Here is a 23,657-nt window from a genome sequence, read left to right on the forward strand (position 1 = left end):
AAGGTGTTTGATAAAATGCATAAGAGATGTTTCAAGCCAAATTCTCAAAAATCGACTAATTCCATATTTAAAACATAGTTTCTAGTAATCTTAGACATGGATTATGTTATATTATATGTATTATGCCATATTCTATGTATTCTATGTATTTTGTCAAAATGTATTCTATGTATTCTGTCATATTCTATGTATTATGTCATATTTTGTGAGAATGTATTTTGTCATATAACATGTATTCTATCAAAATTACTAGTAACATATATTTTATGCAATATGTATTATGTAATATAACATGTATGTTGCCCTCTAAATGTTCAATGAAATGTCTATATATAAGACTCCATCTTTTTCAGTACAATTTTAGGATTACATGATTGTATTGCATATATTATACGCATATTGGTTTTTAACATTTTTTTTGATGATTTCTTTGTCTATTTATAAGGATCATGGTCTTTGTTGATACACACCTAGCACCCATACATTAGTCTAACTTCATTAATTGTTTTAGATGAATTTTGGCTTGTTTGATGATAATGCCTAATAAGTGTTTGTTGAAATGCATGAAAGAGAATTTAACGAATTTAACCTTGTGGTATGCATTCTGTCAGAATTACTAGCAACACATGTTTTATGCAATTGTTTAAAAAGGTAATTAATTTGTCTGTGTATTATTTTCGTTCAATTTGTGATTTTGAATTCCAATTTCTATTGTCATTCGTTATTGTATATCTGGAATCCAAAATTGTATTAGTAGTAAATACGATATTTTTGAATGTATTATATATATCATATCAGAATGTATTCTGTCAAAATAAAATCTATGTATTATGTCAGAATGTATTTTATGTATTCTACTAGAATATATAAAGTGATAGTTAATTGCAAGTAAATGTTTTTAACCAGTATTAGTTTTTATTGTATTTGTGATAGGAATGGCTGGAAGAATGCGTTGAAGACCTAATAGGAATAACTTGAAAATGAATAAAGTTTGATCATATTCACAATTTAAGAATATTGTTATATTTTTAGAATTTTATTCATTTCTGTTGATATTCTTTTAGAATATGTATGATTCTATTAAAATGTATAAGGTTTTTAGTCTGTAAGAATATGTATGAATTTGTATTTAAGTTCGGATGTATAAGAATATATTAGAATGTTGTTATTTTTCAACCCCTGATTCAAGAACTTTTGTTATTCTTCAATAATATTCTAACAGAATAAAATTCTAAAAGAACATCTTTCTAACAAAAAAATATTCCGACAGAATAAAATCGGTTATGTTTACAAATTAAATTAAAATTAAAATTAAATTAATTAAAAAAATCAGATTTTTTAAATTAGGAGAATTAATTATCCCTAAAAATCCGAAAAACTCATTTTATAAATGCAATTAATTGTCCAAAATACCCTTTTGCTAAAAAAAAAGCATGTCCATTGATTAATTTCATCCGTTCGTCCAGATTTGTGCATTCTGACACACAATAATTAGTAAAAATAAAATAACCTAAACCCCTCTCTCTCTCTCTCTCTCTATATATATATATATATATATATATATATATATATATATATATATATATATATATATATATAAATTTAAATTTGATTTCCATCCGTATTCGTAATATTCCGTATATTACTTTCGTATTCGTATGTGACTAATCTGCATTTGCGGTTCGTTAATCAGAAAAAGAAAAAATAAATGTTGTGAAGTTATTTCACGAGTCACGAACGAAGAACACATGCACTTTATATGAATGTTTTCAGTTTTCATTTTTATTTGGATGTTATTGACTTTATGAATTTATGTTGAAAACCTTTTTTTATGTTAATTACTTTAATCATTTTATGAATTTATGTTGAAAAAATCTCATTTTTTAAAATGTGTTGTTTATTTATAAAACGGGTTATATGGGTTGGGATTGACCCATTACCTTGTGAACCCACGAACCTATATACTTAAACGAGTTATATGGGTTGGGTTGGGTTGAGGTTTCCAACCCACCAACCCATAACCCGCCAACCCGAACCCAACCCAATTGCTAGGCTTACTAGTTACTATAAGGTGATAGGTGAATCTGTTTCCAGAACTCAACTCGTGAGACGGGAGATGACACATCCCATTATGAGTTTTCGCTTTCCTCATAGATGATTAGGCACATATATAAAAGTCAGGGCCAGTCCAGACAGTGGGCAATCCGAGCGACCGCTCACGGCCCACCTCTCCAGGGGCCAAAATTTTTTGGTTATGTAGTGTGTGTGTGTGTGTGTGTGTGTATATATATATATATATATATATATATATATATATATATATATATATATATATATATATATATATATATATTACTTAAATGATTGTTAAGACCTAAAATTGGTTCAAACTCAGATTAACTCAAAAGATAAACAATTTTGCTTGTTTATTATTGGTAATTGAACATGTCTATAGTGAAAAATAAATGATAGTTTTTTGAATCTTTATTATATTTGTTTTTGACGAACTTTTTTTTTCTTTTCGTCCCAGGTCCCATATACGTTTGGACCGGCCCTGATAAAAGTCGTTGGTATTAATTTCATTCTCTTTATATAACAAATGTTAATGAATTTATATTTTTTTTTTGTTATGCAACAAGTACCATTGGTAGTTACTATTGACATACACTTAGGGTTCTAAATAACACGTTATAACAGCATGAAAACATGCCATGACGTTGAGAAGTGGTGTAGACGTCCTGAAAATGACCTAAGAGTCTGGATAAAGCTTGTACCCAAATAACGTGGTAAGGCGTGAAAATGTGCGCCTTTGTGTAACGATTTTTTTTCTTTTTCTTTTGGGCCTCCTATGGAACTGCGGTTCCGACGTGCTTTGCGAGTAGCCAAGAGTCATCACGGGTGAACCTCTGTGACCACAAAGAGACTTTTGTTCCTCTTTAGATTTGATCTAAGGATATAACATGTTTTTGTAATGTTCACCAACTTTTTGAAAAACGACATTTTTGTAAACTTTTAGTAGGATTGTAAATCGGTGAATAAATGTATATAGAGACGTGAAAACATTAGGTTTTTGTTAATATATGGTTTGTTTATATAACAGGACGATAGTATGTGTGTGTGTGTGTATATATATATATATATATATATATATACTAGGTGTGAGACCCATGTATTACATGGGTTTAATTAAAAAAAACAAATATAAAATTTTAATAATTTGAAAAGTTTGAATTTATAAAAAAAAATGAAAAAAATTTGAATTATTAAAATTAATGAGACTTTAATGTATTGAATACATTATATATATAAACTCTTTCTGATAAATACTTTACATATATATTACCTTACACATTAAATGTGGAATTTTAATTTAATAAAATAAAAAATACAATAAAATGACAAGTGGAAAATATAAATTTTAAAAATTCTAGAAAATGTCATGTATCCAAATGAATGAGAAAAGAACATGTGGTAAAATATATATATATATATATATATATATATATATATATATATATATATATATATATATATATATATATATATATATATATATATATATATATATATATATTGAAATTTTGTTGTGTTGTGATGTCTTGAAAAACGCCAAGGTTTGTCTTGTCTCGCAAGGCTTGAGACTTGATTGTGTCGTCGTCTTACATTATTTACAACAATGCATACACTAAATCCAATTGATTACCGCATAAAATCGAGACTTTCATAACTTAGCATAATTTAGGGAAAAAACAAGTTACCTTGGATTCCAAGGTATGATATTTTCTTCGAAGGTACAATTAAATATTTTGTTATTTTAGTGGACAATTTCACATTCAAACATCCCTAAGTAACATGAATTTGTTAGATCACACGTAAGTGCAACTTATTTTTCTTTCTTAAACGCCAAAGCATTCATTCAAGCATACTTAATTTCATCACGTGTTTAAAACACAAGTGTACGGATTAGTTCAAAATGGAACTGAAAATACACCCATGATGCTACTAAAGTCTAAAAGTTGAAAATAACATAATCGTTCATCAGAATACATGCTTGATCATAGTGCATATATTGATTATGATTTAATTAAGCTAACAAATACGAGAAAATAGCATGTAATAAAATACGAAGATCAATAAATAGAAGCCAAGCTTGTAGAGTTTATTTGGCAATCCGAAAGTCTTTATAGCAAACATAGAAACATTGACAAACATCCTTATTGTGATCATCGCATTTTCCCCATCCTTTATCATGCAATTTTGCATATAATTGGTCGCATGACTTTGGTGAGCATGAAAGAGGTGGCTTTGACACTTGTTCATCTTTACATATCAAAGTTAACTTGCAGTTCACACCTATTTGATCATCAAATATATGTAAATCTCGTTATGACTTGACTTTGAAGACCAAAGTTCAAAATTTCGTTCACAAAACCAATATGCATTCCTTAGTTTTCTTTTAGTCTTGTTAAAAGATATATATCACGGTATATAGAAAAGTATATATTGATGAGATCATGAACTAGATTATTTCAAACTTAACTTGGATACAGATTCTATATATCTTTGCAATTTGCTTACTGAAGTATCAATGCATGCATATACACTAAATATACAAGAGAGATACATTGGTTTTATTGTAAATGAACCATGTTACAATTTATTTTGTGAAGTGACATGTTTGACCTTAAAAACCCCTTCACCCATAAGTTAATTTTCAAGGTCAAACTTAGAAAAACTGGCCATGAAATTTGATACACAATCGTATAAAAGTAGTTTAATTTTTTTAAGAGTATCACATAAGATATACTAAACATAGAATATCATGTGTAATTGTTGTCATGATTTTTACAAAAAAACAGATAAATTTTGAAATGCTAAATAAATCAACAACATATTAATGTAACCAAGAAGAGCTCTAAAGTCTAAACATGCGTACCAATAAATGGGTCAAATAGCATGAGGATTGCCAAAACTGCTACAAACAACCTCATTATTGAAGGTTTTAAGTTTTGCTTACAACTTCAAAGAGAGGGAGATTGGGTGCGTCTTTATCTAATGAGTAATGAGTTTTTAAAAGTTGAAAATTTTCGGTTTCTTTATAACTTGAAACTACTTTATTTAATGAATAATTAATTATTTTGTCTTTCAGTTTTAGTTTATAGCTTAATTAGGTGTTTTAATACAAAAAAAAAAATTGTATAAAAAAGTCAATTTTTTCTTTAATAACAAATTCAACCTAGTGAGTTTAAAATACGTGAATCTAGTAAAATAGCACACACTCGGTTTAAAATCTTGGAAGTAAGTCGGTATCACTTAAACGGTTAAACCCGTGTGCATTAATTTTCAATTTCAAAGCATCTTGAGTGTGGGGCAATACTTTTTTTTTTGGAAGACAGCAAAAATATATATATATATATATATATATATATATATATATATATATATATATATATATATATATATATATATATATATAAAAGAGTACAGATAGAAAGTTCAAAATCAAAAAATTACATACTTTCGGCAAAGATTCTACACTCTCCGATCCACCTTTTTGCATGAAGTTATATATTTGCACCAAATAAACGTTAGAGCTTTTATCCTTTCAACTATAATAAGCGGTCTCATGGGGATGCTCTCAAAACCCGTTAGTTTCTACCAATCCATATGCACCATAACGCTCCACATAGTATCATACTCAACAAGCTTTTTTTCTTATTACACTCGGACCATCTTGAGTTGACCAGAAACCTAATGGTTTTTGTCATGTATTGAATGAGATAAAAGTGACAACTTTTTATTCCACCAAAAGCACTGGACAACAAAAGAGTTGAATGCCCTTCTTCTCACTATCATTAATAATCCCAGAAAGTTAGTCAAGTTCGAGTTTACCTCTTACAACTTACAAGGATGCAACAATGTGACTATAGCATGGAATGATAGTCGGACAGAAGTGGCGGACCCAATCCCCGAAGGGTGCATGGATGTAAAAATTTCCATGCATGGTACCACAATGTTTTCTTGGACCATGTAATGTAAGCAATGATGGCCTTGATGGGGATAACCAAAATTGTAATTATATAGACAAAAATAATGTTTCTTGAGTTTTCCATTACAAGGAATTCATTTAATGTTAAATATAAATGAGTTCCCAATCCGGCTCCTAGAATTGCAGCATACATTCTTAGAGGCGGACACAAGAATGTTTATCAGTAGTGACATCAATTTTTTTTTTCTGATCAAATATAATAACATAGACCTTGAAAATGGGTCGTGTCGGGTTGGATTGAGACATTAAATTAGTTGAGAGTGATGGACTTGATAAATGAGTTGAGTCGGAACATAAAAACACAAATGCGTTTGATATTTGACTGTTAACCGAGTTGAGTTCGAGCCGAGCTTAGGCTCATTTAAGCACACGCGATAAACAAGTCAAGCTCAAGCCAAAGCTCGAGCTTTGAAATTTAATCTCAAATCAAGCCGAGGGTGAGCTCGAGCCCCATGAATTTTAAACAAGTCGAGCCCGAGCCTACCGAATTGGAGCTCGGCTCGTTTGGTTTATTTGTTTTCAGTTCTTTATGATTTCCCTCCAGATTGATATAATACTTGTTCTTTTTTTAGGACAAGAAAGGTTTAAGCATGGAGATGTTTATTAGGTGCATTTCATGCACCTGATTTGCATAAATATTTCATCTTTAGCATTGTATTTAGAAGCTAAAATCATTCATTTTTATATATTTTTGGTTATTTCTAGTCTATCAAGTGAACATTTTTATTTACACACGTTATGGTGTTTTTCATGTATATTTGAAGATTGGAATGCACAGGGAGGACCTAAAAGAAGCTCGGGACAAAACTTGGATGCAAACAGAGCAGAAATTAAGAAGTTAAAAAAATCAAGACGGGCCAAAACATTCAATTTCACTCGGCGCATGTTGAGCTATCAAAAATAGGTATGAATCCATAAAAGGCATGTTGACCATCTCTCCAACCGTTGACTTCATTCCACACGGAGCGAGTGGATTTGCACTTATTTCATCCAACAGAGACTCATCTACAATCCATTGACTTCTATAAAATTTATGAATTATCCTATTTCACTTCATACAACTTTACCATTTCTTTTCCATCGTACGTTTAACTCTAAAAATTTTCAATGTAACATATTGTCTAAAAAATTAGTTTTTCTATTGAATGTCAGTGTCCAACATTGAATTTAATCCATTAAATACTAACATTATATTTGAGGGTCATTCAACAATTACATTAAATTATGCATTATGAATGCTCTAAGGTTGTGTTTTGCACAAATAAATTAGATTTTTTTTGAAGTTATTTCAATTTAGTGTTTGGTGAAACCACTATAAGTTAACTCGAAGTTATTTTTTTAATAAGTTATTTGAGATGGTTTATTAATAAGTTATCTTACCACATTCTCTTCTATGCCGATTCCAATTTTTACCCCAAAAGTATGGTTCTTTGCCACACGAGAGAGAGAGAGAGAGAGAGAGAGAGAGAGAGAGAGAGAGAGAGAGAGAGAGAGAGAGAGAGAGAGAGAGAGAGAGTATTCGAAATCGAATGGTGTTCCCACCAGGTGATGTGAAAACCGTGGGTGCTATTGCAACTACACCCTCAAGCTTTATATGCCCAAAATACTAAATATAAGCACAACCCGAACACACATTGCTAAGCTTGGCTATTAAATCGTTTAGCTTCAAGGTTCCTTAAAATGGCCTAATCGCCTCTTCATGAGAGCTTGGAATGTAAGAGGGAGCAATAATGAAGTCAAAAGGCCAAGGTTCAAATAACGTTAGGTCTCAAGCATTTTCGACCATAACGTGCTACGTCGTTTATAAGAGGTGACTTAAAACAACAATTTTGTATATAATAAATAATTCTATATATATTTTCTACTATTTTTCATTTTTATATACATATATGATTTAACACAACACTTTGTTAAAGTTCAACTGCAAATAGAAACATTGGAGCCATGACAAATTTTATAGAATCTTGGATATTACTAAGAATTCATAATACTCGTAATGAGTTTTAGCACATCCTTTACAGCCTCTCACTTAATTTTTTTTAAAAGAATCTTATTATAACGGAAATGCTTTACTGTGTAAACTGTAATACAACAATACATTGATTAGAATTGTAACTTTGCAATGAGTAGACTTAATGTTATAAAGAACACATATAACCCAACAAGACAGAACCCCCAAAACCTTGGAACCTGAAATCTACACCATGTCACAACCAACAACGACCCCATAAGGCTCAAAACCAAGAACACAAACGCCACCACAATACTAACATGAAATTCAAGCTCATAAGCCTCTGGATAAACATTAAACGTCTGTATAACCAAAGCACTTCCAAGCCCAAAAAGCATATTAAACATCGGTCCAGCAAAGCATCCAGCCATAGCCATGGCAGGTTGCCCTGCTTTTGCCACAGCAACATCCGTCACTAGATCCCCTACTGAGTTCCCCCATGCCAACACAGTCAACCCTAGCAGAGAGTGCGGCACCTCCAGGAGTGACCCTAATGCCGCCAGACAGTTGAGAAGCTCTCCGGCCATGGTGGAGATCCAACACACACTCATGACGAATCCCATTAGAACTATTGGCAGTTGCTCTGTTTTGGGGGGCTTTTTTTCGACTATGTAATGAACTAGTGATAGTGATGAGGTCCCAAAGAGTAGGATTAACCACAGAGGGAGATGGATGTTAGGAAAGAGAAATGAAATTGGATGATTTAGAGGGATGAAGGATTTGCAGGAGTACATTAGAGCGAGAGGACATAACGCAATGTTTGCAGATCGATAGAATCTGTTCCATTGTGAAGGTGATGATTGTGGGATTGTTAGGTTTAACATTACTCTCACTGGAACTTCCCATGTTTTTGATATCTGTTTAATCACGAAACTCATTCAATGTTGCATTCAAACAAGATAAAGAACCAAAAAGAGGATGTATAGTTAATAGTTACTCCATGATCAAGAACATACCTTGTTAAAAGCTTGTCGAATCCCAGAGGTTGTCTTCTTCTTGTTAAAATCCATGGAATTACTTCCATTTTCAGGGTCAATTTCCATGGAACCTTTATGATCCTGAACTTCACTACCACCACGCTTCAATTTCCCACCACTATCCATCCAAAACACAAAACCAACGAAAAACAGATAGAACCCTACGAATCCAACGGCCTGCCATAGGTAAATCTCAGCACTAAGATACACATAGAACAGAAACAACGCCGCCGTAAGATAAAACAACACATCCCTTATAAAAGGCGCAGGGGAGACGGCGAAGGGAGCTGCGTAGATCGCGACGAAACCAACGACGAGAGCTGAAACGAAAGTCCCGGCGGATAAAATCGCGCCGAATCCAGTTCGGGGGTTTCCGCCACCGACGGCGGCGACAGATGCGAACACATCAGGAGCGCCGTTTCCGAGTGCTAGAAGAGTGACTGCCCCCATACTCGGGGATAGATTCAAGTGAGTGGATAGTTTAGTGACGACGACAGAGAACTGATCTTGGGCGGTTTTGACGAGGATGTAGAACTGTAGGACGACGGTGAGGGAGAGAAAGGGGACTGAGAGAAATGGGTTTTGATTGAAGTGACAGAAGTGGAAGGAGAAGTAGTTGAGGAGGCCATTGGAGTGGGCGGAGCAGTGGAGGGTGGAAAAGGAGCAGCGGCGATCTTGTGGGATTTGAAGAATGTGTGAACAAGTGGTGGTGGTGGTGGTGTTGAGGAGTGACCTCCGGTGGATTTGGGTGGTGGGGAGACCCTGGTGATTGTTTGATGAGGGGAATTGAAGGAGGAAGAAGAAGATCAAAGTGAGGAGGATGATGAGTGAGGTTGATGCGGTTTTGGGGAAGGAGAAGACCGCCATGCCATCCCCAAAATCCTGCTTTCGATCGGAGTCTGGCCTTGAAAGTGTTTTTGATTTCTGTATACGCGTTTTGCCAATCAAAAATCATATGACGTCAATTAACAACGGAATAATCTATAAAATATAATTACATTTATTTTATTTTTCTAATGGAGTTTATAAAAATTTCGTTATCGAACAGGTTGATTTTTATTTAGAAAAAAAATAATTAATATTTGTAATTTAACCAAGTTATTAGAGAAATTTAGATTTATTTAGAAACAAATAACTAAGGTCTCGTAATAAGTTAATATATTGTAATCTAAAATTTGTTAAGACTAAGACCACAAAAATAGTTCATTGTAACTTATAAAATAGTTTATTGATAAACTACCTTAAGATAACTTATTAATAAACTAACACATAAACTAAAATCTAACTTTTCATCAGCGCTAAACAAAGCCTACATGAATAACAAAAAAATGAGGAAGACATCATACATGGGCTAAAATTTTGTCTAAAATGAAAATCAACGTATTTATCCTCCATGTTCATTAAGAACTTCAAAAACATCGAATGATTCCCAAGTAGTAGCCTTTAAGAGAGAGTGAGAAGAACAAAGAAGTGATCTTGTCATTCTATTCATAATCTTATTGTTCTAAAAAATATCCAACAAGTCCACATCAACTTGCTGACATTCTCACATAGTCATTATTACAAAAGACAAATAGACTTCATTTGTAACAATTAGCAGATTCTTAAGTTTATTTGTGTTCCCTTTTCAAGTTGTAATTTGTATATAAACTGCATGTAGATGGCTTTTTTTTTTTAAATCATAGATACTGATTATTTATACAATTGAAAAAAGAACAATGAGCATGTTTCATGATTTCATCATGAAAAAAACTTTTTTTTAACAAATTCAACATAATATGCAACTATTAACTCATATAACACAAAATTTCACTGGATTTGGCATTAAAATGTATCGACTTCTCAAGTACTAACCAAAACCAATGCATATGTTAGGGAAATCAACATGTATTTCCTTATTTAATGAAAATAAAAAAAACAAAGCCATGATCCACCACCATTCATATGCTTCAGTAATATCATTGGATTCACTGGAAAGTGAATTATATTTAAAACTCCAAAATCTGCAAAAATCAAAAAACAATTTCAATCAATACTCATGGTATACTGATATCAATCTTAGCTACTACAACTTTAATGTAAAATCACATAAGAAAAGAACACATACACTTACCACTTCCATGTTCTATGAATCCGAGGGTGATTGAGGCTGCTGAGGTGGCGGTGGCCAGATGGCGGGACCCATATAAGGTGGAGCCTGCTGTGCATAAAGAGCAGGATCCAACATAGCCTTGTTTGACATCATCCCTGGTGCTCCTGACTGTGGTGACTGCTGAGCTGGCATGTAATAGTAAGGAAAAGCATCCGAAGGCCCGCCAACTGGCACAGTGACAGCTGGCATAGATGTCATACCTTCATCTTTAATATCCTCTCTTGGGACAATATCAACCAAAAAGTCAAAAATATCAGTCCTTGTGATTGCAGCAGCAATATCATTCTTCTGTAATGTCCTTCTTTTATTCTCCTCAGTGTGATTCCATGACCTTAAAGTCAACTCCAATATGAACATTTCACATGCCCTTGCAAACACAATTGGTGCTTCTGCTGATATCATCCTCACATCTTCATCAGCTTTCATGATTTTCTTGATTCTTGCTAATGGAAGACTGTGGTTCTTGAAGTCAGTGACATTTTCGATTTCTCTGTATTGATTTGCCCAAAATGATTGGAGTTGTTGTTGAAGTTGCTGCTGTTGTTGTTGTTGGATTTGTTGATAAGCTAACTGTTGTTGTGCTAATTGAGCTGCTGTAGGCTGATTTGTTGCTTGAATTGCACCACCTACCTGTACTCTCCCAGGGGTCCCACTCAGTTGAGTTGACTCGTATGGATTTGTTGCATATGATAACTGAGTTACGCTGCTCATCATGTTGCTAGATTGGGGCTGCCCATGCCCTTGTGGATCCATGATTGGATGCAAAAATGGTAGGTCGATTTCCTAAATCAAAATCATCATGTTAATCGTGAAGAACATATATTACTGATTGGGCTTCTGAATGTTACTTTCAATGCAAATTTTTTGAACTTCCTTTCAGTAATTCATAACGAAAAAGGAAAAGGTTTTGCGATCGACTAGCAAAAAAAAGCGTATGAAAATGAAACGTGAGATTTCGGAAGTACTAGCTTTCAAATCAAAAGGTGTAAATGTGAAGGAGACAGAACCTGAATCACGATTCGATGATAGACGAATGAGAAAGAAGGAGAGAGATCGTGAATCAGGTTAATGATGCAGTTCTAATGAACCATTTGAATCCTGCAAAACGAACATAATCGAAATCGATGAGTGAAATTCGGTAAATTGTGATATTTTTAGGGGAAACAAGAGAGTGTTGATTCTTACACGCAACAGAAAGTTCTGATATTGATCTTTGATCTTTAATCTTTGATTGTGTTCTTGATGGCTACGATCACCTTTCGTTCGTCTGGTTTCCTTGGGAGCAAATCCCAGAAACACTCACCGGCCAAACAAACTTTTCAAATGTTTTTATGTTGGTATTTGACTATTTGCTAAAAGGAATTATTCTCATAAATAATTTGGTTAATATGCTTCTTCTTGTAACGCTAATTTTTATAATTATTCTTTGGGTCCCAAAAAATATTCTCCTTCACTTTTTTCATTAAAAATAATAGTAATACATTTTTATCTATGTTATATTATAATATTTAGTTTTTTTATTGTTAGGAAAGAAGAGTTTACATATTTACTTATTTAGACATTAAACACTATATTAGTATATTAAAGCAAAAATGTGATAATCGTCGTAGTGTCTTACTCTTTTACAATCTTAGGTTTGATATTGCTACAAAACCAATTTTATTGTCATTCTTATAATTTTCCCAAACCAAGGGAACTACAACATGGTAAAACTATCATTGTCAAGTCTTTTTTTTTTATCTCAAGCCTCAAACATATAGTCTAGGAACTAACTAAGTTATATCATGTTGCATTTTTATGTGTTTCTATCGCATTAATGGTACTTCAATTTTTCATTAAGATGTTTTATTTTGAAATTCTTTATCTAATTATATCATTGTATTTTCATAACAAAATATTAATAATCTTATTAAAATGTTATACCCATCATATAATGGTGAAATTTATTTTTGGATGACAATGTAATTTGGTAAATGTTATAAAATAAAATAATTTAAGAAGTATAGATAAAAGTAAAATGCCATGATAGACTAATCAACAAACACATATAATTGTTTCTTACATTTTCTCTTTACGAGATAGTAATAATCTACACAACACAATTAATAAATGGGATAATAACTTAAAATGGTACTTTTTTATTTGTGCACGATTTGGTCATTGAGTTTTTTTTTATAATTCATATTTGTCTTTTCAACTTATTTAACTGTACACATCGGAAAAATGATCTAATAGGGTAATATATTTCTTATTTTGTACAAATTTAATCTTATATATATATATATATATATATATATATATATATATATATATATATATTGTTGCAAAATAAGTTCTTGTTGTTTTTGTACACATTCAATACTTATGACCAATTTTTTTAAGTTTTCTCACATCCTACATTGAACAATCATTAATAAGGTGTATGAGATTGTTAATGTTTATGGTCAGTACGACCTCAGTTGTATGGTTGTTTAGGTCTTGTGCTTCGCTTAGGCCTTGTGTTATGAACGTCGTAACTGCTTCGTACGATCTCGGATTTTAACGATCTTTATATTAACGCGTTTGTATTTGAGTCTACTACAAATTTTGTTTAGATTATATTTTTACTTACGGTCTTTATATATATATATATATATATATATATATATATATATATATATATATATATATATATATATATATATGTGTGTGTGTGTGTGTGTGTGTGTGTGTGTGTGTGTGTGTGTTCTTTATAAATGTATGTATGAATATTTTTTATAAAATCGTAAATAAAAATATACTACATTTTAAGTTTTAACGGGAATAATCTAAACGAAAATTATATTAGACTCAAATACCAACGTGTGAATATAAATATCGTTAAAATCCGAGATCATATGAAAAAATTACGACGTTCAGAACACGAGACCTAAGCACCAAACAATCGAGGTGGCGGTGGCTATAAGCATGAACAGCCCAAACACTTCATTAATGATTGTTCCACGTAGGATGTTGTAAGAAAAACCTTTAAAAAAATCGTTCATAAGTATTAAATGTGTAAAAAAAACAATGATTTATTTTGCAACAAATATATATATATATATATATATATATATATATATATATATATATTAATGACTAAATGTGTAAAAATATATTAAAAACTAAATGTTTACAAAATGAATAATATAAATTACCTTGTTAAGCCGTATTTTCGGCTTACCTAAAGTAGCCGATTATAAGGATTAAGTGTGTACAGTTAAACAAGTTGAGGAGACAAATCTGGACGGAAAAAAAACTCAGTGACCAAATGTATAAAAATCGAAAAGTATATTACCATTTTAATTTATTATTACTTAAAAAAACCTTACTTATCAAATGTATACATCAAACTTTGGTCCTGATCGACAAACGTTATGGTCACTTTTAGAAAAAATGAAACAACATTTACTACATGAAAACACTAACAAAGTTGACCAAATTATGTGTCTAAGAAAGCTTAGGTAAGACTAATATTTTATACGATCAGTTGTTATTAAACAGCATTAATCCTTCCTCGTATGTAACATGTTTAGGGTAAACTACAATTTATCTGTTTTGTTTTTGTCTTTCCGGTTTATCGGAAATTATAGATTTTGTTCCTAGATTTTTATTTTTTATTTTTTCGACCCTAATAAAATTGGTAACATTATTTGTACAAGGTTTTTAAGCATACGCATTGTGGCAAAAGTTTATGCAATCTTTTTTTTTTTTTTTTTTGTGAAAATTGATGGTGTTGGGGATAAAAATAAAGAAATGTGTGGCAAAAACAAAAATAACAATGTACTTTCTATTTTTGTCACACACATACACAACCATACTCATACAACAAAGTCACATACAACCACAATTAGGGTTGAAATTTAAAACCGAAAAACCAGAACCAGATTGACTGGAATATGTAGAATCGGTCTGTGTATCAAGTTGTTAAGTGGCTTTATCAGGTTTCGGGTAATCCGAATTTGGAGCAATCGGGTGTTGTTAAAATGGGTGCGTGTGTGGCAGACCAATAACAAAATATCAGGGGTAGCACACGTAAATTTTTGGGGAAGCGCACCAAGAAAATTGCACTACAATTTTTTTTCACTACATCAAAAAATTTGAGGGGTAGCAACTTAATAATCTTAATGGGTTAAGTACTTAATAAAGACAACTATATATGATTTTTACCCTTTGCCTTTTGCCTATTTGTGCTTTTTACCCTTCAACTTCTCTAACAAATATTATGAATTTTCCTTTTGAAATGTAAGGTTAAATGATCATGTTTAGATGATTTAGTCGGTCTACATTATTTATACAACAATTTTTCTAAGCAGACACCATTACTCATTAATGAGATGTGCAAAAAATATCCCCCAAGTAATATTAAAGAAATGAGCATTTTACCCCAATCTCTTCGTTTCCTTCATTCTTTTTTTCCCTTCATTATAAGAACCCTAAAATCACATACTTTTGTTTTATTCCTTCAACAACAATAACATCAAACATATCTATAAAGTCAAATCAAATCAAAACCATAATAAGCTAATACCAACGATTGTATTTATACACTACACTTCATTCAAATCTTGAAGTTGCCATAATGCGCATTTGGGGTCAGTAAATCGATTTTAGATTTGATTTAAAATAATTGATAAGATCAATGATCGAAAAATATCATTGGTTTCATGAATAGAAAAAAAAAATCTTTTTTAATAAAGACCCAAAAAAATACTGAACTCAAAAACATAAATTCAAGAGCTTGGTTCCTACCATTTGTCAAAATTTTGGCCACCAATTTTCTGAAATTGACCCATGAACAATGGAAATAAAAAATATTCCATTTTCAACTCCTGTTAATTTGATAATTGCAACTCTGATATACAAGTATAGTATTTACAAAAGAACTATCTGTTTTCTTTCTTTTTCTTGATGATGATGAATATTCAAGAAGAGAGGAAGCTTACTTATGTATGCATCAAACATTATCTGGCCAAAACTCCCTAAAGAAAGCACGTTGGAATTCATTCTCTTGTAACCTCTTCTCAATTTCTTGAGCTTTCTTCATCTTCTTTGACAATTTTGCTTTACTTTTCTTTGATAACTGAAACCAACATTCAGATAAACATCAGTGAGGTAATTACTAATTACAAACAAAAAAACAAATTTAAAGATGAAATCCAAATGCATCAAAACAAAAGGGCAACTTACTTTATCATTAGTCTTATCAGAAGCCAAGTTTTTTTGATCCCCTGTGTTCTGTGATTTCTTTATCTCTGCTGCACCCAACCCTCGTTTGTTCTTCTTTAAAAATGCCTGCACAGGCTCCAACCTTCCCTGTTTAAAGAAAGAATGATTAGTTGCTTCACAATGGAACATTGCATCCGAGTCTGATCGATCATAATTGAACAAAAACTCGATGTGTAACATTGAATTAGAGCGCATCGTAAATCTACTTAGAAAGTCACATTAGGGTTTCCGAATAGGTGAACTTACCTGTTCAGAAATACCAAGGCCGGTTCCTTCTTTCCAACCGTGTTTTTTCAGCAGCTTCATGAACAAAAACGAAGATACAATTACAAACTAGGAATTGAACAATTGTGTAAACGGAGATGGAAATGAAAGTGTATATGGAGAAACATCAAAGAAAGATAATTTCACCTGAAAACCAATATTAGAGGAGGAGATGGGCGTTGCAGTAGATGAACCCTCCGAATTCGACATTCCTCTTTAAGTTCTCCGGCAAAGTCTCCACCAGTTGGCTGAGTTTTGCGATCTTTCGGTACTCCGGCGCAAGACTCCACCACCTGCGGTGAAATTCGATTTTTCGATTTGATAAGACCTAGAATGGCGATGAAATTGGGGGAAAAGAAATCTGCATATTTTCTAATTTCTAATCAAAAATTTCACTTTTTAAAATGTATGGTCCTTTTGAGTTTTGAGCTAGTTTTATTTTCTTTTTGCTTCTTTTGAATATTTGAAATAACTGAAATACCGAGTTATTTATTTTCATTTTTTTTATTTTTTTTAAATCTAACAGTTATTTATTTATTTTAGAAATGAAAAAATAACAGGTGTTCATCTCTCTCTTTCAAGAATGATCGATTAAAATCCAAACTACGATTTTCATGAAGATGATAAAGTATCGTTCATATGCAAATTCATAATGTGGTGACCCAGATTTACAGGGGCCAATTCACCTTACTCTGTCTCTTCTATTTCTGAAACGTTGTCGTTGAAATCGGCACCAATTTCACCATCACATCCAAAGAAAACGACGAAGACGTTGATTTTGCAGACACCATGATGCGTGTGTGGAGGAGGAATGCCAGAATGTTGATGGGATGGTACTTTAATGGATCCCTGTTGAATCTATCGTATACCCCAGGCATTCTAATAGATTCACAGCAACAAAACACTCAATAATACCAGAAAAATAGGATAGAATTATCATTCATTCGAGAGGAATGGACTCTCCAAAAGAAGAACAATGTTCTCTTACAAATTAATTCTTAGCTACTGACTCTCTAAAATAAAGGACTGTATATACTATCACTAGAGACAAGACAAAAGGGAATCATAGCCAGCATAACCAGGTGCTCTTCCCACTAACATAACAGCCAATAACAGCCATAATACCAAATGGACCAAACTACCCTTACAACCAAAAAGATAGCAGAATAACTCTATCAAAGCAAATCAACTAAAAGCACTCTAGGATTAGTTGGGCTTATCATACTTCTTATTGGATTCTAAGGCTATTTGGGCTCAACGGCCCGTGGGGTTAACATGGTGATCTTGGTGGATTATGGTTACATTTTCAACTCATGAAAACGTTTTTAGGCATTTAATAGGTTTAGTTAATAAGCTTAAGTAGTGTTTTTCTTATTAGCTTTTAATTAACTTTTATTATGTTTAATAAATATGTTTAATTAGTGTGGCTTTTGAGTTTGTAACCTTTGGTTGTTATAGGCTTTAAATAGCCATTTGATTCATCATTTGAAATAATCGAAAAATTCAGAAAACCCCTTGTGTTCATTCGAATTATTGCCATGATTCACATTTTATCATCTTTTGGACGTGCTCCTTAAGTTGATCGAATTCAAACTAATAGGTCTTAGTTTGTTTCCAAAGTTGATCGAATTCAAACTAATAGGACTTAGTTTGTTTCCAGATTTACAAGCTATAGGTCGAGTTTGTTAATCAAATCTATCTTTTTTTTACTTGTTCGTGTTTATCACATTTCCAAATTGTTACAAATATAACATATTACAGTCCCATTTGCATTGTTTCTTCTTTGTTTGTTATTATTCCACTGTAATCATAAACACCTCCCATTTTCGTATCTTAAGAATGATGTGTGTATGGAGGAGGAAGGCCATAATGTTGATGGGATGGTACTTCTTATTGGATTCGAAGGCTATTTGGGCTCAATGGCTCGTAGGGTTGACATGGTGATCTTGGTGGATTAGGGTTACATTTTCAACTCTTGAAAATGTTTTTAGGCATTTAATAGGTTTAGTTAATAAGCCTTAAGTAGTGTTTTTATGATTACCGTTTAATTAACTTTTATTATGTTTAATAAATATGTTTAATTAGTATGGCTTTTGAGTATGTAACCGCTGGTTGTTATGAGATTTAAATATTCATTTGATTCATCATTTGAAATAATCGAAAATTTCAAAAAACCCCTTGTGTTCATTCAAATTATTGCCATAATTCACATTTTATCATCTTTTGGATGTCCTCCTTAAATTGATCGAATTCAAACTAATAGGTCTTAGTTTGTTTTCAGATTTACAAGTTATAGGTCTAGTTTGTTTATCAAATCTATCTTTTTTTTACTTGTTCGTGTTTATCACCTTTCCAATATTGTTACAAATATAACCTATTACAGTCTCATTTGCATTGTTTTTTCTTTGTTTGTTATTATTCCGCTGCAATCATAAACACCTCCTGTAACGCCCCGATTCTCAGGTATTGATTTTATATAAGAATTTTCTTGAATTCAAGGTCTACTCGATGAGTTACTTGCCCTACTCGTCGAGTAGCAACGAGTTGGTCCACGAGTTTTAGTGACCTACTCGCCGAGTCTAAGAAGGGACTTGACGAGCAGGAGTTGGCAGATGAAACCCTAAATTTCGGAGTATTGCACCCTATTTAAAGGATCATTGGCCTCCCCCAGCCTCCCCTTTACAGCTCCTTGGCACCCTTAAACCCTAAATTATGTGCGTGTTTCTTTGGTGTGTTAAAGCTTAGAAGAGGGATCTTGGTGAAGAAAGACTTGGGGAAATAAGTAAATTGAAGCAAGAAACTCGTGGGAAGCAAAGATCTACTTCATTTGACACCCTCTTGAAGGTATTAGGTTGTTACCTTGGCTCATTTCATCTTAAATCTCTTTTGGGTGGGTTTTAGGAAAGGTTTCTTATGTTTGAGCCAAGATCTGAAGTTGCAACTTCAGATCCGGACTCCCTTTGGCCTTTAGATCCATAAAGTTATCACCTTTGGAAAGTATGAGCCTTCCCTCAAGTGTGAGACTTCTTTGCAAGCTTGTTTTGTCATTTTTAAACTTTAGAGCTTTGCATGCATTAAAGTTTGCAACTTTACATGATGAACATGCATTGGGAAGCTGGATCTGCATTTCAACGAGTCCGATGAAGATTGTCGTGGGCTCAACGAGTCAGATGAGTGACTCGGCGAGTCGGCTAGGGTTTTCCTAACCTTTGGACACGTATGAACGCGACGAGTTGTAAGGGAAAAGCTCGACGAGTTGGCCAAGGAGTTTACGGCCACTGAAACTAGTAACGCGACGAGTCACTCAAGTGACTCAACGAGTTGGCATGTTATGCCAGGAACTCGGCGAGTTGAGGTCAACATGGACTGTTGACCTTGATATTTGACTTTGACTTTGACCAATGGTTGACTATTGGACTTCTGGGGCATTATGGGGAATTTATAAGCATGGTGGGGACATTTAGTCAAGAAGGTCGTGATGTGTATTAACTTAGCATTTATTGTGTGATAGTGTGGGATTTCCGGTGAGACAGCAGTCCGATATTTGTATTACTTCAGCACTACTTGCAAGGTGAGTTACCTCACTATACTACGGGGTCTAAGGCACCAAGGTCGACCCATCAGATATGTTATCCTAGCAGTGGTATCATGATTGAGTATGAGTTAGTTTGCATTCTAGTTGCTATGCCATTTGGTAGATTTGTAGGACTACTTGTGTTATTATCTGATAGTTTGTATGCCTAATGGACATGATAACCTAGCAGTTGGTATTATATTTAGTATGAGTTAGTATTGCATGCTAGTTCTTAAGCCAATTAGGCAAATCTTTATGACTACCTATAGTATTATGTGATTATATGTATGTGCATCAGTTATTGTCACACCCCCAAACCAGAACGGTGGAATCATCCAAGGGTGGATGACTTCATGTAGTATCATAATAGTTGAATAAATAGTAAAGAAAGCAAACACAACCATCATAAATATAATTTAAAAAGTTACATTGTTGATTGTATTACATGTTTCAAAAGAAATTATATTATGATGATAAAATAAGTTTGAAATTGACGCCTTAGCATCCCTTCCCCAAAAGTTGTTGTTACATGTATTACTGAATCCCTGAGAAATACAAGTGATTTTGAAAATGTGTCGACATTTAAGTTGGTGAGTCCATAAGCGTTTTTGTATAAGAATTATATACCTTTTGAATAAAGTAATTGGGTTTGTTTCTATAAAATCCAATATTTTCCATAAATGAATAGTAGTTTTAAAAGTTCCAAAAAACGCGAAATCTATAAGTATTTTCCATACCTAAAATAGTGTAAGTAGATTTTATATATGTATATATAACTACTAAGGAATTCAATAGCCCCGTAAATCAAATGTTTTAATACTTCATGTGAGTTTTATAACCGTACTATTGACACAGACTGACTGTCACAATGTTCTTCAGGCGTTGGAATGATATGACGTTTGTCACCCCGGACCTGTCAGTCCAACTGTAGCTAACAGTTTAGGTGTGGCATTGTCAATCCCGTATAGATCTATACACAACTATCACGCTCTCCCTACAAGAGATTATTGTATATAACACAGGACTTAAAATACGTACATGAAAGTACGTGAAGTCAGATGTCTCACAAAGCTTGTATCAAATAGAGTTACGTATGAAAAGTCCATTGTTCTTGTAAATGTAAGTATTTCCTTTCTATAGTGTTTATAGAGTGTAAAATATCATAAATATCTCATAAATTATACCTATTATAGTTTTCCAAAAATGTATTTCATTTGCATGATAAACCTTAGTGTGTTACTAATTAACTTGCATGTAAAGTATAACATTTGTAATAATGTTATTTTATGTATTTAACACTTATACACAAAATGTAGATAAACTATTTGAAACTGTACGTAATGATTTTCATTTTAACATAAGTTTTTATTGCATTTCACTTGTATTTCTCCCCATAAAATATAGTAAAAATGTGAAAATATAGGGGTATGAACTCACCTGGAAATTGTGGTGATTTGACGAAAACATGACTTTTCTCGGGCAGCACTTCAACCGGAAAGTGGAAAAGTTCTCGGGAATCTCGGGGCTTCGAACCTTTGTCGTAGCTTGGATACGTAACCGGGGCGTCGGGATAGTTTCGAGAGGCTCGAGAGTGAGAAAATATGGGAGAAAGGTTGTAAGTTGGCAAGAATAGCCGGAACCCTCGCATCCTATTTATAGGAGGGGAACTTGGCCTACTGGGCGTATGTCAGCGATAATGTTACCCTCAGATGTTGGACTTCAGATTGGATGGGCTAGAGTGCATAGGGGAGACGTGGTGGATCTGAGGTCTTGCACCGAGTACGTTGGGCGTACCCTTGTACGATATAGCGTACTCCCCTCGGTTTGTGTGTCCCGATCTTCTAAAATGTGTAACTTTCCGAGCTCCGTTTTTGATGTTCTTTATATCTATGCGTAGGTGAGACTATAATCTACAACTTTCATTTAGACATCATTGGCAAATTTTAACTTTATTTTTAATTATATAGTTAACAGGCCGGGACTGGAAAAGTCCGTTAAAAATTCATAACTTCTTCATCCGATCTCCACTTTCGTTTGTCTTTTTACCGTGGTACTACTATTGTTGAGATCTTCAATTCTCGTTTAGGTCGCATCGGCTAAATATCGCTCGATCTCTATTTCGAGTTTTTAGCTATCTACCGCTACTCCGAAACTTAGAAAAATCATAATTTCCTCATAAGAAGTCAGATTTGGACGTTCTTTTTATGTATGTTCACGGTTTAATGATATCTACAACATTCGTTTAGATATTTAAGGCTAAAAAGTATTTTATTGAAATTTTGCGTTTTACGCTTAATAGTGTTTTACCGGTTTTGCTGCGAATTTTTGATTGGTCATAACTTCTTCGTTATAACTCGGATTTTTGTGTTCTTTATATTTATGAAAACCTTGTTACGATATCAATTACTTTATGTATCCAATTGAGACTTTTGAAAATTTCATTTCTGATGCTATTTTTACTTATTTTTTGATTGATTAATTCAAAATAGATTACAATACTTGACTTAGGTCATTACATTGACTTGAAATATCGGATTTCCACATCATCCCCCCGTTAGAGAGAATTTCGTCCTGAAATTTATTCTAAGATAAGTATTTATGGACTAGGGAAAAGATGCACGTATTTTAGTTTCATTTGATTTCCCTATCCATTATTTCTACTGGTTCATCTACAAATTGAAGACTCTCGTTGATTTCAATTTCGTCCAGAGGGACGACGAGGGTCTCATCAGACAAGCACTTCTTTAAGTTTGACACATGAATGGTATAATGTATGTTATTGAGTTCTTGCTATAATCGAAGCTTGTATGCTACTGGGCCGATCCTGGCAAGGATCTCAAATGGTTTGATATACCTTGGATTTAGTTTACCACGTTTACCAAAACGTATTAATACCTTCCAGGGTGAGACCTTCAATAGCACTCGGTCCCCAACCTGAAATTCCAAGGGCTTCCATCTGTTGTCCGCATAACTCTTTTGTCTGTCTCTTGACGCTTTAATCGTTCCCAAATTTGGACAATCCTCTCGGTCGTTTCTCTTATGATTTCTGGGCAGGTGAGAGTGTTGTCATGTATTTGTCCTTTAGCTAGTTGCGTGTCGCCCACTTCAGCCTATCACAGATGTGTCACACCTCCAAACCAAGGATGGCGGAAACGTCCGGGGGTGGAGGACTTCATGTATAGTATCATAACCACAATTTCAATAGTAATTTAAGCAAACACAACCAACATATATATAATTGAAAAAGTTACATCACTTGTATGAATTACATGATTCGAAATCAATTACAATATGTTGACAAAATATGAAAAGTTTGACGCCTTAACGTCCCATCCTCAAAAGCACTTGATTACCTGGTTAGTGTTTTCCTAAGAATACAAGTT

At 33.0% G+C, this 23,657-nt stretch overlaps 3 protein-coding genes across 4 annotated transcripts; all 3 read right to left on the reverse strand.

The window, feature by feature from the left end:
• Positions 1–8,126: 8,126 nt before the first annotated feature.
• CAX11 (cation exchanger 11) lies at positions 8,127–9,985 on the reverse strand. The gene is made up of 2 exons (XM_078980126.1): positions 9,017–9,985; positions 8,127–8,917 (listed from the first exon to the last, which is right to left on the reverse strand). Exons 1-2 carry the CDS (start codon positions 9,902–9,904, stop codon positions 8,153–8,155), a joined length of 1,653 nt encoding a protein of 550 aa, XP_078836252.1. The 5' UTR covers positions 9,905–9,985; the 3' UTR covers positions 8,127–8,152.
• An 849-nt stretch (positions 9,986–10,834) lies between these two features.
• On the reverse strand, positions 10,835–13,410 carry NF-YC9 (nuclear factor Y, subunit C9). The gene is made up of 4 exons (XM_078980127.1): positions 12,375–13,410; positions 12,197–12,287; positions 11,151–11,972; positions 10,835–11,040 (listed from the first exon to the last, which is right to left on the reverse strand). Exon 3 carries the CDS (start codon positions 11,940–11,942, stop codon positions 11,163–11,165), a length of 780 nt encoding a protein of 259 aa, XP_078836253.1. The 5' UTR covers positions 11,943–11,972; positions 12,197–12,287; positions 12,375–13,410; the 3' UTR covers positions 10,835–11,040; positions 11,151–11,162.
• A 906-nt stretch (positions 13,411–14,316) lies between these two features.
• On the reverse strand, positions 14,317–17,098 carry LOC145031550 (uncharacterized). Of its 2 annotated transcripts, XM_078980129.1 has the most exons (5): positions 16,848–17,098; positions 16,683–16,736; positions 16,398–16,523; positions 16,154–16,290; positions 14,317–15,643 (listed from the first exon to the last, which is right to left on the reverse strand). In XM_078980129.1, the coding sequence occupies exons 1-4, from the start codon at positions 16,908–16,910 to the stop codon at positions 16,165–16,167; spliced, it is 369 nt and encodes a 122-aa protein (XP_078836255.1). In that variant the 5' UTR covers positions 16,911–17,098; the 3' UTR covers positions 14,317–15,643; positions 16,154–16,164. The 2 variants fall into 2 exon arrangements, with proteins under 2 accessions (XP_078836255.1, XP_078836254.1); XM_078980128.1 differs by lacking the exon at positions 14,317–15,643 and having other exon boundaries at positions 16,016–16,290.
• Between the last annotated feature and the right edge of the window lie 6,559 nt (positions 17,099–23,657).

Source organism: Lactuca saligna, chromosome 2, assembly GCF_052625555.1.
Source record: "Lactuca saligna cultivar CGN05327 chromosome 2, ASM5262555v1, whole genome shotgun sequence".
Lineage (NCBI taxonomy): Eukaryota > Viridiplantae > Streptophyta > Magnoliopsida > Asterales > Asteraceae > Lactuca > Lactuca saligna.

Excerpts from the sequence above, each read along its gene's own strand:
- CAX11 (XM_078980126.1), bottom strand. The coding sequence starts at position 9,904 with ATGGCGGTCTTCTCCTTCCCCAAAACCGCATCAACCTCACTCATCATC. Across the intron at positions 8,918-9,016 it reads TTCGACAAGCTTTTAACAAG|ATATCAAAAACATGGGAAGT; the intron begins GTATGTTCTTGA and ends GTGATTAAACAG.
- LOC145031550 (XM_078980129.1), bottom strand. The coding sequence starts at position 16,910 with ATGTCGAATTCGGAGGGTTCATCTACTGCAACGCCCATCTCCTCCTCT. Across the intron at positions 16,524-16,682 it reads GCCTTGGTATTTCTGAACAG|GGAAGGTTGGAGCCTGTGCA; the intron begins GTAAGTTCACCT and ends TTCTTTAAACAG. Across the intron at positions 16,291-16,397 it reads CTGATAAGACTAATGATAAA|TTATCAAAGAAAAGTAAAGC; the intron begins GTAAGTTGCCCT and ends TGTTGGTTTCAG.
- NF-YC9 (XM_078980127.1), bottom strand. The coding sequence starts at position 11,942 with ATGGATCCACAAGGGCATGGGCAGCCCCAATCTAGCAACATGATGAGC.